General features: G+C 31.6%; 1 protein-coding gene across 2 annotated transcripts in view; it reads left to right on the forward strand.

Moving 5' to 3' along the window:
* The window catches only part of LOC145313953 (lachesin-like), a 48,045-nt gene that overhangs the window by 26,742 nt on the left and 3,460 nt on the right, over positions 1-17,843 (forward strand). For both annotated transcript variants that reach the window (XM_080153620.1, XM_080153621.1), the window contains exons 8-15: positions 11,985-12,050; positions 12,538-12,606; positions 12,919-12,970; positions 13,235-13,291; positions 13,481-13,533; positions 14,445-14,492; positions 15,760-15,821; positions 16,324-16,417. In XM_080153620.1, the coding sequence (XP_080009746.1) occupies positions 11,985-12,050; positions 12,538-12,606; positions 12,919-12,970; positions 13,235-13,291; positions 13,481-13,533; positions 14,445-14,492; positions 15,760-15,821; positions 16,324-16,417 (501 nt within the window). The remainder of the gene's footprint in view (positions 1-11,984; positions 12,051-12,537; positions 12,607-12,918; positions 12,971-13,234; positions 13,292-13,480; positions 13,534-14,444; positions 14,493-15,759; positions 15,822-16,323; positions 16,418-17,843) is intronic.

Below are 17,843 nucleotides of genomic sequence, written 5' to 3' on the forward strand. Positions count from 1 at the left end.
AAATCTACCCTCGAGCTCGAGAAATGTTTAGATTTAGTATAATTTCTAAACTAATAACGGTCTAACCAAATAGATGAGGAAGAAATCATTAAATACAGAAGACTTATTTATGATTATTACCAAATAAATCCTTTAGTTGTTTTATTTTATAACAGGTTCTCAGTCCTACCGAAAAATCATGAAAGCTAATTAAGATATGCTGTTGCTTCATTGTTCGTAGGACAAGTAAGAAGCTTCACTGTTAGGATAGCCATATCGGTCCAGTAGTCAACAAGATCTTTTACTTTAGAATCAGACAGGCAGATATCTTGTTATTTTCATCTATATATTTTGTTTAAAGATTGGCCCCCATGCAAGTTAAGCAACAATTAAACATTTTAAATTTTGAAAAATCATATTAATAATAACTTTTAAAATTTTCTGATAGAAATTTAATCTTTTATTTGTGGCAAATCTAAATATTTGGTTTTCAGATGACATTTTGAAAATTGAATAATTAATAAGCAGACTATTCAAATATCTTATTTATTCAAAGGCCATCTTATATTTGCAAAATACATTTTTCTTATATTTTTTGTGGTGGCGTTGCTGCTATAAAACTATTGTTCACGTTTTTCATTTTAATTCTTTAAAATAAAGTCTATGATAGTTGTTCATATCAATTTTAATCACAGTATAAAAGTATTTGCAAATCGTAAATAGCTCTTTGTAATATTATTATCCTTATATAAAATTAGTGGGATGTCTATATCCATTTTTGTTGATACAACAGATCTATAGTATAGATGTATATACAGTTAGCTACCTCCCTCCCTTTTTCAATGACCTTTTTCGTATGTTATTAATTTGTTTGCTGTAACTTGGCTGTGTTAATATTTCGAACACCAATGGTCAATTTTGTCTGAGAAATCCTAACTGCGCATGGTAATGAGTTGCGCCTGTTTTGGGCCATAGCATCCCGCCTACCCTTGCTATTTATGTCGCGCATCTAACAAAGCAGCAGTAGGAACTATTTTTAACGTCTTTAGTGTTACGGGATGTCGGACTGAGATTCGAACCTATCACCTTCATGACGACGAGCGGATGCTCTACGTTTTGTATCACGGTCGCGGGTTATAATATACTAAAAGATCTCGCTGACCGCCTTAAATTCTCCTTTTCAATTAAGCTTTGTTTAAGACTTAGAGAAATCTTTAATAGCATATTATAACCTTCCCATTTCTCTTAAAATACCTGACTGAAAAGACTAGTTTCTTACCAGGGAAGCTTTATACAGTTAGTAAGAGTGGTTTGAGGGTATTTTTAAAAAAAGTTGAAGGTGGGAGGGGGGTTCCTCATAAAGCTCTGGTATGAATAAACATAAAATTAACTCTTTTTTTGGTTAAATGTATTGGTTGAAAAGTATTGACACTACCAGTTGTAACCAACCGATTAAGGTATTATAAAAGAGCTCACTAAGGTTTTTGAAAAAACGTATGAGAGAATTCATTTCCCTCCTTGTTACATTTTCATATTTTAAAATAGAAGAATAGCTTTTGAATTTTAATGTCGATAGATAGATACTTAATTGGTATTTGGTACAAAAAAAATGTTCATATTAACACAATATGTGATCTATCTTTAGATAAAATTTCAGTTAAATATTTAAATGTAACAGTATAATAAAACCACAATTAAATCTTGAACTATAAAGTTATTAATTGTTATTATATGTATTTAGAACCCTAAAATTCTCCGGAAATACCTCAATATTAAAATAGTGCCACTCAACAGAAGACTAATTAATTATAGATTGCTCACAAGATGGATAATAGTTATTTATCGCATCGTATCATAGACAGCTTTCCGCAGACATTAATATGAAAAGCTATAAGATTAAAACCAGTTTTGCTATCCCCGTTGGACCAAAGGCCCGGGCTGACAATTTTGTTATTAATTTTGTGATCTTTGTTTTATCATTCGTGGAAAATTATCTGTAATACGATGCTATACATGATTTTCCAGTAAGGCTGAGAACCGTTTAAATCCAGCAAATATTAATCGGTTTCGAAGACATACTATACTGGAAATATGGTTATATGAATATCCTATTATATAAATATAACCATTCCTAAATCTTCGAATTCAGATTCCCATAAATTCTAGGGGCGCAGTTACTTTTGTGGATATAAATAACGATATAAATTTTTACTTGGGATGAGATTTGATTGCACGTCTGTCAGCTAAGAGTCTGCATTGCATAGATATGAGTAGCAATATACCGACTATTTTGTAATTTAGCATGAGTTGTAGGATCTATCTTAACTCTATAGCTACCACTTTATGAATGGGAAAGGTCATTATTTAGTTCTCATAGGTTCTTAAAAAGGGCTTTTCTATAAAAAGTATCATAATTATAAATTTGGGTTTATAAGTAGTTTTCTCATGTCAATGCTATCTATCTAGCTATCTGTTTTTTTTTATCTATTAATATATCTGTATTTATCTGTATCTATCTATCTATCTATTATCTATCTGTCTACCTAGTAGATTACCTCGTACGGGCGGGATTACAGTCCAGGACCTTTTCGACTTGGTGTACTGTCCAGGTCCTGGTCCAGCAATCCAGGAGAACTAAGGATGGCTGTTACGCACCCTTCTCTGTCCAAACACCCAAGGATATTAGGTTAAGTAACATCCAACAGACAACCAACTCTCTGTGATGCACGACCTTTGTCTGAGAAGTCCCAACTGTGCATGGTAACGAGTTGCGCCTGTTTTGGGCCAAGGCATTCCCCCTACTCTAACTATTTATGTCGCGCATCTGACATAGCAGCAGTAGGAACCATTTTTAACGTCTTTAGTTATGACGCGGTGTCGGCCCGAGATTCGAACCTATCACCTTCCCGACGACGAGCGGATGCGCTACGTGTTGAGCCACGGTCGCGGGTATCTATCTGTCTATCTAACCCCTTCAAAAATCATCTATATTATCTACAAAAAAAAAAACAATGATTTTTATTAAAATGTTTTTTTTAAATCCCCTCCCACAAAAAAATCTATAAAATAAATTACTGTATCAATAACATATCAGTTAAACTTAATATGATAACAAATATTTTATTTTCTCAAATTTCAAGATAGATAATTTATTTAATTGTTTTGGAAAAAACATAAAATTAGTACTTTTTAAAAATTAAAAAAACTGTTGCTACTCTACAATTTACAGAAAATACAATATACGCCCCTGGCAGACAAACAGCAAAAAAGGAGTTGAATATTGAATCAATATTAAACAATTCGTCAATATTTATGTGCTTACAATAATTTGTAGATTTTCTTTTTAAGCTTTTTGCAGATTTGTATTTTTTTTTAAATCGTTGATCGAAAACATATTTTTCACAATAAAAACTATTTTGCCTACAACTGTCTAACTTTGGAAAAAAAACAGCTTCTATACGTACTTAATTATTTCCCTTTTAATTTTACTAAAAGAAGCATAATATTCGTTTCTCTTACCCTTTTCTCAAAAACGGCAAGACTAAATGTTTTTTATTGTAAGAGAATTACATGTTTGCAGGTTTTCATATATTTTACAGAAGGAAGGATTACTATTCCCCATCCCCCCGGCCCCCTCCCCATAAAAAATGAAATCAATAAATATAGAAACTAAAGCTATTGTCTAACTTTACTAATTAATATTTTTGGTTGGTTTGTATAGTGACTGTCAATACTTGCATGATTAGAAATAAAGGTTTAAATTTATGTGATCCAACTTTCAGCCGAGCACAGTTTTTGCTGTCTCTTATTATACTCGGATAGAAATATGTATTATAAAATAACAAATTAAAGAAAGACTTAAAATATGAGAATAGTTATTTACCGCATCGTGCTTTCCGCGGATATCAAAATTAAAAAATATAAGATTAAAACCCTATCAAAAGTAGTATTCACTTTTTTTATTATTTTAATATTCGTGGAATATCGTCTGTAATATGATGATATACATTATTTTTCAGTAAGGCTGAGAACTGGTTCTGATCCAGTGAATATTAATCGGAATCGAAGCCAAACTGAAAATAAAAAGCTTCTAGATGCAAGGGTCGCAGCCACTAGTTGATACAATAAAAGTTAGAATTAATTACCAGAACATTTGTCCTTTCCTTGAATATGACTTTTTGCTGAGCTTTTTGTATGTCGTCTATTAATTATGTATTAAAATCAAAGCTTTTTCTCCGTAAAATAGTTTTAAACAAACGCGCTTTTCCTAAAATTTAGTAATAGTATAAACTATACTTTTTATAATTATTTTCTGACTTATTAAAGTTTCCTGTCAAAAAAAAGATTGTGGTTAATATATCAACAAATTACCTTTTTTTTGACTGAAGAATATAATTTCAATAACTACTGAACTGATTAAGTTTTACTTTATAGGGTAGCTTCAAATAGGTCACGGGATGGTCTTAGGCTATTTTATTCCTTTGAAAACAGAGCTCCTAGATGCTAGGGGCGCAGCCTCTAGTATAGTCATAAACTCACAAGAACATCTTTATCATGTCAGACATATGCCGTATAGTAAAGATGAATAGTGTTTTCAAAAGTGTGATGTCGTTATTAGGTCAAGTAAGAATATTTTATGATTGCCATATATAAACAGAAAAAGAAAATAAAATTGCATATCCACATAAATCATAAATTAAAATGTCTTATTTTACAATATTTATTACTTTATGAAAAATTTTCTTTATTTCAAAATAATCATTATTGAAACAATAAGTATTGTTTAATAATGAAAATGATATTCTTATTTTAGAGTTCCCTTTTTCTTCAAAGTATGATCATGTTTTAAAGTCTCTTTTATTAAACTAAAACTTTTTTGCCTCTCATGATGACAGTATAAAAATATATTTGTTATGCGCTTTAGAGATAAAGAAATGGATTTTTATCTGTCCGTCTGTCCATCCGTCTCTGCGAACTATTAGCGTTTGAATATTACTTTTAAATTATAAATATCTAAAAAACACTTGTGAAATCAACTGTTCTTTTTTCATAAAAATGCTGTTCACTTAAATTTGTTTGAGTTAAACTAATTAATCTAATAACAATGTCAATGTCATACTCAGTGATTTATTGACAATACAAATATCCCATTTTTTCTAAATTTTGTGATGAAGCTTTATTTTTACTAAACATAATTGTTCCTTAATTCTTAAATTTAGTAGAACACAGGGATATTAAGGGATAGGGACATGGATGCTAAATTTTTATGCATTCCTTATTAATATAACATACAAAATTTTGCCTTCTGTAGATTAATATTATATGGAAACGTTTTTACAACCTAATCGTGGTTTAATAAAAGCCAATGAATAAGAGATCGTGATCATAAATTTTGGGGACCAGTATAATTTGATTCCAATGTGCCTATCTACCTGAGTGGAATCATACTGACAAATATACATTTTGATTATAAGAACAAGAAAGGTTTTGCAACGTTAAGGTCAACAGTTCACTATAAAAGACGTTTATCCATTTAGGCAAGTCATGGATATTTTCTCTGACTTTTAATAGCATTTTCATTTGCCTAATATCGTATGTTTAATTTGCCAGATGCAGCCTAATATTTTACTTATTATTCCACGGCAAAAAAATTCTGAAACCCCCCAAAAACATTTTGTTATAGTTGATACCCCTTAATTTTTACAAATCAGGTAAATTTTTGACATTTTACACACAAAATGTAGGACTTTACCCCCAGAAAATATTTTATGGGGGCGTTGGGTAATTCCCCTCCTCCTTTCTCCTTTATGTTATATTTATTTTTTGGTGGAAACGTCTTTAAAATCAGATCTTAGAATTCAAAGTCAGCAAAATAAAAAGAATTTATTTTCATCTGTTTGCATGCCAATATATCTCACATGGATACTACATGGATGTTCATACATTTTTAAGGATTTTTTATAAGGATTATTTAAGTACCCAACGTTTTTGTTACCAGTATAATCTACAGTTCAAAGTCCCCAGCCTACTTGGTTCCTTTTTTGTTTAAATGTTTTTTGAACTTTAAAAAAATAGAACCATCTTTATATTTTTGGTCAAATGCAACAAAAGGTCTAAGATTTATGGGTTATATTATGAATATCTCAAATTAAACAGCAGTGGGTAAGTGCAGACGCCGCAGCCATAGTGTTAGCTGCAGCAGTCTACACACCCCTGGTTTTTTCTTTATAGTGATAGCAAAAAGTTTTTTCTTCATAATAAATATCCCTCATTGTTCTTGAACAATAAATATACTTCTTAAAACCATGTTGGTAAATTTTTAGTAACATGGACAAGGTTACAGAAAAAAAGGCTGGTCAAATTCGCTTGAAAAGAAGAGTAACTTTTGTTATATTAAACCTTATTTTTAAAATCATATTAATAGCATAAACCTGTAAATAATTAGCTAAAAACTTTGCTAATAGTGATAACTGTTGGGACAAAATGCATTGATTTTCTGCATTTAATTGTAGAAAAATTGTTTATGTAAAGATGAAAAGGATTTTATATTTAGAAATAGCCCTTCTGTAGATTTAAATTATTGATGGAAAAGGTTGGCCACTGCTAGGGAGTTGCTACAAAAGACCAACTAGTCGGTTCTTCAAAAACTGTTAATACATAGGTGGTTTAGAATTTCGTTGATTTTACAAAAAGTAGTTGGTAGATTTTTACAATTTTTATTATTGTTTTTACAATTTTTAATATTGTTTTTACAATTTTTAATATTGATTTTACAATTTTTTTGTTAGGTTAGGTTATAGGCTAGGGGGCCGAGCGCCCGCGGCTAGGCAGGTCAGGGGGCCGAGCGCTGCGGCCATGACCTTTATTTGATGTTTATATAACAATATATATTTGTTGGTCTTTTGTAGGCGTTGGTCTTTTGTAGTCGTTGGTCTTTTGTAGTGTTGGTCTTTTGTAGGCGTTGGTCTTTTGTAGTCGTTGGTCTTTTGTAGTGTTGGTCTTTTGTAGGCGTTGGTCTTTTGTAGAGTTGGTCTTTTGTAGACGTTGGTCTTTTGTAGAGTTGGTCTTTTGTAGCAACGCCACTGCTAGCTTCTACCACCCAATCAAGAAATATGAAAAGTTCAAATTTTTTTAAGCCAACGAATGGGAGAACTTAGGAACCAGTATTATTTTCAATTCAATGACATATTCCTTTTAAGACTTACATACCACGTTTTCTAAAAAGAAAATTAAGAATTTAATGTTCTGCTATTTTCGTCTGTCAAGTTTTTGTAAAGCCTGTTCCTAATCCGTGTAATTTCTCAGTATTCCTGGAGGGTACACACGAGCTCTCTTTAAATATGATCCTTCTGTAGTCAGGGAGGCGGGGGATACATTATACATATTATTGTAAAGCCTGTTCCTAGTCCGTGTAATTTCTCAATATTCCTGGAGGGTACACACGAGCTCTCTTTAAATATGATCCTTCTGTAGTCAGGGAGGCGGGGGATACATTATACATATTATTGTAAAGCCTGTTCCTAGTCCGTGTAATTTCTCAATATTCCTGGAGGGTACACACGAGCTCTCTTTAAATATGATCCTTCTGTAGTCAGGGAGGCGGGGGATATATTATACATATTATTGTAAAGCTTGTTCCTAGTCCGTGTAATTTCTCAATATTCCTGGAGGGTACACACGAGCTCTCTTTAAATATGATCCTTATATAGTCAGGGAGGTGGGGGATATATTAGACTGCAAAAAATTGATGCAGTACCCAAAGTTTTATTAATTCTATCTCTCATTTGTTGGCTCTAACGTTCGGGTACTTTTATTATATCTTGTTTTTTTTGTACGTACATACCTTCAGTGTTGCTACTTTTCAACCAATAATTTTAATCTACAGAGGCGGTAATTTTGTTTGGCTTAATTGGGGTTTACTTCAATTTATCGTCAACTGTCTTATTCCTTGGGAACCCTGCTTTCTTTACAAATACTTATTGTATTATAACATGTTGCAATCCACTATTTTAGCATAAATTATCAGATATCTAAAAGGCCGATAAATTGATCCAAAATGATTATACAGAAAAGAACCTCGTCTGTATATCAAAATTAGTGGTTGAAACGTTTGCACATTCAGCTTCATTAACCAACCAATAATATTTAATAAAAGTCCCCAAAGCCAACGAATAAGAAAAAGCCATTATAAAACTTTTAATAAACTGCTCAATGGTCACTCGAGTCTGATTATAATCTATAAATCTAATGATTAAAATATCAACATGGTTGGTTGAATTGTATGGACACCGCCAAAGTTACCATTCTCGGAAGCACGGCCTATTTTTTATTGTGCTACGTTAGAAATTTTTCTGGAAATCATATGGGTCGCAGAACCCTCCTTTCCCTCCATTGTATTCAGGGATATAGGGATTGGACAAGAAAAATTTATCAAATTTTTGGGGATATTTTAAAGAACCAAAAAATTCGTTTTAGCCTTTTAATTTCAATTTTTATTTTAAGTATTTTTTTAGAATTTTTTCTTGTAACAGATAAAAACCTAAATTGTAAAATAAAATGCAGAAAAAAAAGAAATTTTGGACTTATTAATATCAATTTTTAACTGACAAATTAGTTGAAAGCAAAATAATGTTTTATTACATCGAAAATAAATATATTTCCCCAAAATGTAAAGTCTTAAAACTCTATTGTAATTGGTCTAAATTCAATGGTCTAATGGTTTGATAAAGAGCTAGCTAGGCTAGGGGGAGGGTATTTCAACGGAACTTTTTTCGTACTCGGGCGTGGATCATATAAATAAGGATTCCAGGGCCCTTAAAACCATTGAATTACAGCATAATCTACGCTAGAATCACAATGGTACTTTTATGTAAAACCAAGCTTGAAAACCTTTTTTAAAGCGAATAAAAATGTATATTTTAAGTTCTGAGAAAATGAATATGTAGTTTTAAGTAAACAGAAAAAGATAAAAAAGGAAGGGTGGTCGAAATTTCATGTTTTAAAGTTTAAACAAGCTTTTTTGAAATTAATGGTATTGATTTCTAGAGTTTTTTTTTACATTAATTGTAATTATTTTTGTTGGCTTAGCCATGTAATTGCAGTAACTCCATAGTTTGCTTGGAATGTACTGGTTGTATATTCTACTAGTACCCAAAGTTTTAAAGCTTTAAAGAATTTTGGTACTTTTTAAATCGGTTAACTACTTTTCTCTAATCTTAATTGGTTCCCTAATCTTAATTGATAAGTATAACTAGCAGCGACAAAACATTTACAATTATGATTTCAAACTAATGAAGCCAGCGAATGAGAAAGCGTGATTATAAAACTTACCATAATAATTTACAGTTTTGTAAAACAATTATTTCTCAAGGTTTTAAAATATATTACTAAAATGCATAAAAAAGGGAGAATCATATCTTTAATCAATAACTTTTGGTAGCATTATTTTAGCACTTTTCAAAGTCACATTCTTGGACTACTGGGTATTGGTCGCCATGATAAACGAAGCAGTGGCGTGCGAACCGAAAGGGGCATTTGGGGCAATCGCCCCCCCCCCCTAGCGACCAAAACGCCCCCCCCCCCTAAATGTTGAAAAATGCCCCATTTTGCCCCCCCCTGGTCAACAAAAATGCCCCTTTTTGCCCCCTACCCTACAAAAAGCAAAACTATCCCAGTTTCCAAAAAAAGATCAAGAAATACTCCAAAAAAACAGACAGTTACTATTCATTTAACCTTACCAAATTTTTTAATTAGTGTAGAAATTAGGTTATAATCTTTTTCACTGAACATAACAAACCAGGTATATGAAGTATTTTATTTTGTATAGTATAAACTTTTTACCAAAGAAATTTTGTACATCCCCACTGATGATACACAAAATTACCCCTTATATAGATTACAATTAGTGGATGAAATGTATGGAAACTCGACTTAATTAACCAACCAATCAAAATTCCATTAAAGTCCCCAAAGTTGTTGAGCCAATGAATAAGAAAATTTTATATGAAATATTGGGGACTAGTGTAATAAATAGCCCAAAAACCCCTCCCTCCCTGCATATTTGAAGAAAAAAATTTGCGCTTCGCACCCTTCCAAATGGTTTCTGCTTTTTATCACATTTTATACTTTGTTTTTATTTTTAAAAACCATGTGTAAACAACAAATATTTAATCAAAAAGTTATTTTATATAAAAAGAAACAGCGTTGATATTTATCTAAGCCTTTTTCTCAACTGCACTGTATGTCTGTCTAAATGAATAACTATATATGATGTCATATTATTTTCAGGAAAAGTTTATCATTTTTTTTGAGTACATACCCTTACAAAAAGACATGTTTTTTTTATGGCAATTTTCATTAAAAACCCTTAAAACTAACTACACTCTATATTCCTAACTTGATAAAATACGCCACTCTTGTTGTCTTTAATTGATTTTAGTTCAAAGGGGGAGTAATTATTTTTAGGTGCGCTTCACGCACCGCCCTTATAAATCCTTGGAAACACCACTTAATCAAAAATTAACAGAGTTTTAAAGTGCCATTTAAAGAAGGTAGGATATGTTAATATAACTTTTTAGCTTCTCTATAATTCACTATGGCTGTCAGTCTGAATGCTAAGGGGTAAATGTGACTTTTTCAACTGCAATTAAAGATAGAGGGCTAAAACTTAATGTTAACATTCCCATCATTATGGAGTATAATTAACTATTAAAAATTCATGGAGGTCAGACTGCTTTTCAGAACGTTTTTTTACTATTTTTGTATCTTTGAAATTTTGGGTATAGTCCCTTTTGTGACATTGCCTCTTAAGGTGCATTTCGTCGTATTTTCACAGTAGCTTTTCACCTATTTATAGCCCATGCAGGGCTAATTGCCTAACCCTGCGGGGAAATCACCTGACCTAACTTAACCTAGAATAACCTATTAAAAGCTACTATGAAAATACAACGAAATGCCCCTTAAGAGGCGTTGCCACAAAAGAGACTATACCCCAAAGTTTTCCATATTTCTAAGAGAATTTTATATCTGTAGATGAAAGGACAAGTAATTTTTTTTATTTTTTTCATAGTTCTTTAAATCTTTGGTTTTTATGGTATGATAAATTTTTTTGTGGATTATAATATTAAAAAAAATAAAATTTCTCGCTGTTTTGAGCATCCAGTATGTAATTTACTTTGACTGTAATCACACAACATACAGGAAAAAGGATTTGTGACTTTTTCTACCTAAAATATATATTTATTTCAACACATGCTCTTTAAATCTACTTGTCTGTATTCAATCTTATTAATGATTTTTTGTGCTTTGCTACTTAAAGATGTTGTCATCCTTGTTGTCATACAATAAAAAAATATTTAAAATCAGTTTTACATATTAGGTTAATTTTTGGTTATTCATTCTTCCTGCTGAGATTTTATAACATCCCCTTCCACCCATAAAAAATGTTTTTTGGAGGGGGGGGAGGTTAAATTATCTTCTGTACTTTTTTTTTGAAGATGCTTTCTAGCTCCCTTCCCTTTGGTCATTGCAGGGATGGGGGAGAAATGATGGGGGGGGGAAGAAGAGATGGTGGGGAAGAGATGGGGGGAAGAGATGGGGGATTTAAATGGGAAATTGGGATGGGGGAAGGGATGGGTAAGAAGGGATAAGGACAAGAAGTAAATAATAATCCCACCCCTTAAAACGCCCTTATTTAAAATTAGTATATATAATCAAAATGCCCCCCCCTAAAGCAAAGTTTACAAAATCTTCAAAATGCCCCCCCCCCCTAGACAAAGTGCTTCGCACGCCACTGAAACGAAGCAGCTGAAGAAGCCCATTATAAAAATAAGTTAAAATATAAATGACCAATGATAGGCCAGTATACATTTTACCATAGGTCAATAACAATGTATACTGGCCCATGATTGGTCATTTGTATTGTATGTCGTCATTTTCCATCAGGCACTATAAGCTGCTTTTTGATAAACAATGGGTAAATCTTGATATCTAATTATCTAATTTAGGTGTCTGACAATAAAGGTCTAGAAGTGGAAGAGGAATGCTTTGTTGATGTCAGAAAACCTAAAAAGGTAATCCATATATTGTGTACAAAAGGATCTCACAAAATACTGAACCGATACGGTTTATCCTTACAATGTAGGTTCTTGGCAGCTTCATAACTGTTTTATGGGAGGGTACAACTACCCTCCCAAGATTAATCGCCCCCTAGAAAAGCACAAACAACCAAAATAAAAAAAATTTAATTTACTCTTTATTTCTAAAACTAAAATTGAAAATGTGGGTGGGGGGTCAAGTGCCCCTAGATTCATCTAAAGTTGTAGTGAGTAGTTAAAAGGTTAATTTGTTGTTCATCTTTTTCTATGTTGCTGAGTTAGGCGCGTGAAAATAACATGCATTTCTTGACATATAAATTGAAGCAAATTCTTAGTTAAGATTTCAAAATAAAGGTTTTACAATCAAAGGTCTAATTTCATTGTTCCATTCTGAAAACCTTTCTTTCTATCTTAAATAATGTATCTACCTAATTATTTATCTCAACATTATGATATTTTTTAGGTTGAGGAAGGAGAAATAGTGACCTATGATATAGATCAAAATGTACAACTTGTTTGTGTCGATATGGAGGTAACATTTTTGTACTTTATTTTTGGAGATCTTATTTTAGATACATTTATCTTAGTATATATAAAATATAAAGGTTTTTTGGTCTGTAGCTTTAAATTTTGATAACTACTAAAATGATATAGTTCTCCTTTTTTGGTTAACTGTACCAGTGTACATAGGTCCTAGGATAGTTTTAAGCTATTCCATTCTAAATTTAAGTCTTGTTGGGCTATTTTTCTGTCTTTCCATGATTCTTCGAATAAAAAATATCACCACATGCAAATTTTTTAATTCCTATATCATTATCTAAAAATTATGTTTATTATTGTTTAGCAAAGAGCCTTTGGAGAAGTTTCTGGAAATGTTATTTGGAGAAAGAATGGAGGTAAAATAAAATGGAACTTCTTTCCGAACATCCATTTATTTCTTCTGAGCTTTCCTTCAAAGTGTCTATCGAGCACTGAACCTTCATATCCCCCCTCTCTTTGTTTCTTAAATAGATTTTAGAGAGGTAGTATTTTTTTACGCTTAAACCCTTAAACTAAAACTGCGGGCCTACATCAAACCTGCGGTGACCTAACCCTGCAGGGCTGACAAACGAGCAAAATTCTAATTTAAATTTCAAAATATAAAAAAATATCTTTTTTAGTTGTCGTTGCAGAGAATCCAGAATTAAAAATTTTTAAAGTTGATAAAGATGACGAAGGTAAGGCATTAAAAACAGTTTTCCTTTGATATTAAAATGAAAAATTATTTAAACCCAGTTCTGGCAGCCCCAAACTTACTATTCCTTCGTGGCAATCATTAATCTAAAATTATCTATCAAATACGACGAACTCCACAACTTTGTTTTCTTTCCATGATCCATACTTTTATTATTGTTGGTCTTTTTTAGGAGAATATCACTGTATTGTTGAAGGAAATATACAAAGAAACGTTACTGTTAAGGTATTAACTTTGGGTTTGGTTGGTAATTCAAGTTTTAGGAGGGTAAACTCCTTTCCCCCCCCCCCCTATTCCAGAGGTAAGATTTATATGGGTTTGGGTGTGATAATCCCGTCTAGGGGTGGTTTATTATTCACTTTTTGGATGTGTAATATAAAAAATTTCCAGAGCTGGATCTTTAAATCATTTTAATGGTGATTTAAAGATCCAGCTCTGGTTTATAAAAACCAATGCGTTTGGACAATTTTTAAACAAATGAAACAAAACTAATTGTATACACAATAAAATTATCTCATTACGTATTTCTTATTAGGAAATAAGAATTATATTGATGACGCACTTTAAAAAGAAGTTAATTTTATATTCTTTTGTATGTCATTAACTATCTTTAGTTAACAAGAATTATTTTTTTTGTATCGCTGCTAATCCATAATAAGGTTATGTCCGACTGTACGTACGTCGTCAACATCTGTTAAATCTGTTAAAAATAGAATTTTTTCTACATATATAACAATACCTTGTTATTTTTTATTGCGCTATTTACATTGCTATTGCTACTGCTTTTAGATTTTTAGTATTCAAATATATTTTTCCCTTACTGACCAAGTGAATGACTCTTTACTAATTCACTCAGATTCACGTCCCAGTTAATACTAACAACGAAATTAAGTAGGAAAAAAATAACGAAACCTATACGTGATTTTCAGCTGTCGTTGGAGGGCAACACCTTGTAGAATAGACTTTTATCTGGCCCCTAAATACATTAGATTCACCACCTCAAACCTTTGAAACCCCTCATATTACCCCCCTTAAAGTAAAAAGCTTTGACGTCCCTGCTTTGTGCCCTTGTTTTAAAGTAATGCTTTAAAGCACAAGGTTAATGTAAAAATTTCATAAAAGAAATTTTGTTATAGGTTGATAACTCTCCGAAAGTGTTTATCAAATCAAGAAAAGTTTTACAGGTGAAGCTTAAAATAAAACTTAAACTCTTTGTCCATTATTAATTCGCTTAACACTGACTGACCCGATTGAGTATTCCAGGTCCCAGTATGGTTTCAGGCTAATTTGTTTTTAAGATTGAAATCTTAATGGTGGTTTTAGACTATTTGTCTGCCCCCATAGAAAATATTAATTTTATTTATATTTATTACAAAACACAATAATGAAATTATTATGCAATAGATGAAAAAAAAGATTACTGACCAACCATATTTAAATATATATAAATGGATATAGTATACGTGGATATTGTGAGAGGACAATTTTGTCGTCAATTTTAGGTTGCTAATATAATCTTTAGATACTGGTCAATACGTTCCTCCATGGTCAGTGGAGTGGATGAAACATTTTATCAGGGTATGCGAGAATCTCTCACAATATCCATGCAATCTATTCCATTATTTAAAATTTATTTTTAAAGTATTTATTTATCTTATCCAAGCATTATTATCTAAATAAAACTTTAAAATGTTGTATCATCCATCTATTTTTATGTGATAAAATGCCTTAAATCAATACATACATTAAATCCTATACATATATTCCACTTTAGCACATGTACTTATTGTATTAGTTATTATAAAATGTAACACAAAAGTAAGGAAAACACTATAGATTCTGCGCCCCTAACCTCTAGGAGAGGGAGCCAAAAACGGCCTTCCAGCGTCAAAAGACTCAAGATAAAAATAAAACTTTAAAAAAAGTATAAAAACCATCCTATGACCTGTAGGAAGCTTACTCAAATGGAGAGCTCGATCGGTTCAGTGGTTAGCGATACCATAAGTTAACATAAGTAACTAATTAATATTAACAATTTATGTCAGCACCGCCTTAAAATTAAAATTGTGAAGGGTTGCCCTTCGACCTTTTTCATTCCTCTCTAGTTATACACCCCTTGATGAATCCCTGTGCTCTCAACTGATATTTCCAATCTACTATTATATAACTATCTAATCTATGTTTCTATCTATCTATCTATTGAGCATCCTGGTTACCCTGTACTAATATTAGCAACTAATCTATCTGTATACCTATCTAACCCTCTTTCAATCCATTTATCTATCTATCTATTTTTATATCTTTCCATCTATCAATGTATCTATCTATTTATCTAAATATCTTTCCTTCTATTTATTTATCTATCTATTTATCTATCTACTCGTCTATCTGTTTATTCATATATTTATCTACCTATTTATCAACGATTTATCCATTCAACTATCTATTTAGCATCCTGGTTACCCAGCTCAGTTGTCCTGTTCTGTCCATAGCCCTGAAGTACCAATAATCAAGTAAGAATTTAATATCCTAATTTTTTCAAGAAATTAAGTTGGGGGTAATCAGAGTGAAATCAAAAGATTTTTAGTACAGATAGACCGAGTTACAGAGAAGATTCTCATCGGTCAACAGAATTTTTAGATTAAAATTCATCCATTTCTCTAACTAGCTAAGAAGTACATTTACAGAGAAAGACAGACAGAGAGACAGAGGCAGAGAGAAAGCGATAGAGAAAAAGACTGAGGGGATGTAAAAAGAAATGATTTGAGAACAAAAGGAAAAAAAAGAGAGCTGTATTTTCAGAGTAAAAAGAAAGAAGAAAATATAAATTTGAAAATTAAATCAAACTTTAAAGATTGGAAGCGGTGGAAAGTGTTACGTGTGACGTCAAAAAATACGTCTGATGAGGGAGAGAATTGGGAAATTAAACCCCCAAAAAGAGATGGAAAGACACGTATTTTTATGATGTCACACATGACACTTTCCTGCGCTTCTAAAGATTAATTCTTGTTTTAGTTGGTACAAAGAAGAAATAATACCAGTAGATAACAATCATACAAGTTCTACTTTGAAGCAAATTACAAATATGACTTTTATTAATGAGTTTGTGGTAAGTATTCATTTATTTATCTATCTATCCATCTGCTTTATATCTAATGTTCAATTATCTATCAATCTATCTGTATAATAATCCATTTGCGTTCATCTAAATATTTACATTTTTTCATTTATCAAATTATTTTCAATCCATATTTGTATATGTCTAATTATCTATTTATCCACCACTCTATTCTATTTATCTTTTCACAATCTATCTTTCTATCTAGGTATACAATACATGTATCTATCTAAAATTACGTATAGGTTTCGCTATTTTTTTTAAAAATTAATTACGTTGTTGGTATAGACTGCTATCTTTCAATCTATATTATTCTATACTAACGGCTTCGCCCCTAGCCTCATAATTACATCTTCTATTACCTATCCAGCGGAAAAAAATGCGAATGAATCGCAAAATTCGTAAAAAAAAATAATCGCTAATTCGCAAAATTGGAAGGGGGGAGATTTGAAAACAGTAAAAGTGTCGAACTATGACGTCAGAAAAAATTAACAATTAACCAATAAGAAGCCAGTATTCACTGTGGTAAAATATATGGTGGCCTCTCATTGGTTAATTGTTAATTTTTTCTGACGTCATAGTTCGACACTTTTACTGTTTTCGGGAGATTTTTTTTTTTTGGGGGGGGGTGTCCCACCCTCCAAGATAATAGACTTAAACCACCACAGGACCAGTAGATATATTCCCTAAAAAGTAGAATCCGATCGGTTTAGTGGTTACTGAGATCTTAAGAGACGGACGGACGGACAGACATCAAGCTACTTTGTATTATAGATTATTCTCTAGAGAGATGTTTCCCAAGTATTTTAGACTTTAGAATACTTACAAATTTAGTTATCTATCTATCTATCCCACCATCTATTTTTTAGGAAGGAGGTATCTGAAGTATTTAAGACTTTAGGAAAACTACAAAATCTAGTTATATTTCTATAAGCATTAATATATTTATACGTATTTTTAGTAGCGAAGCTACTCTATAATTCGAAATGTCCGTCCGTCTGTCCGTCTGAGACAAAGTGGGGGAAACGTGATTTTCTCGGCTCCTAGAAAAGATAGACAGCTGAAATTTTTAGTGGAGATTCTTTTAACATATGCCCATCTAATCTAAACTTTGTTTTGTCCATCTGTCTGTTGTTTGGGGTGCTAGATCGATTCCTAGATTTTCATGCTTTCGTGATTTTCTCTACTCCTTTTTAAGATAATGGGCTGAAATTTTCAGGGGTTGCTTAAATTTACATTCTACATATTTTCCTTAAGTTTTATTACGGTTTTTTTATTAGTTGGGGTGCTAGATCGATACCTAGATTTTTAGGTTTACTATGGTTTTCTCGATTCCTATTCAGGATTTGCAGCTGAAATTATCAGGAATTGAATTTGCTCACTTTCTACATATTTTTAACAAGTTTCATTAAGATTT

This window comes from Acartia tonsa, chromosome 3 (genome assembly GCF_053477335.1).
Source record: "Acartia tonsa isolate MP-2025a chromosome 3, ASM5347733v1, whole genome shotgun sequence".
In the NCBI taxonomy this organism is placed as follows: domain Eukaryota; kingdom Metazoa; phylum Arthropoda; class Copepoda; order Calanoida; family Acartiidae; genus Acartia; species Acartia tonsa.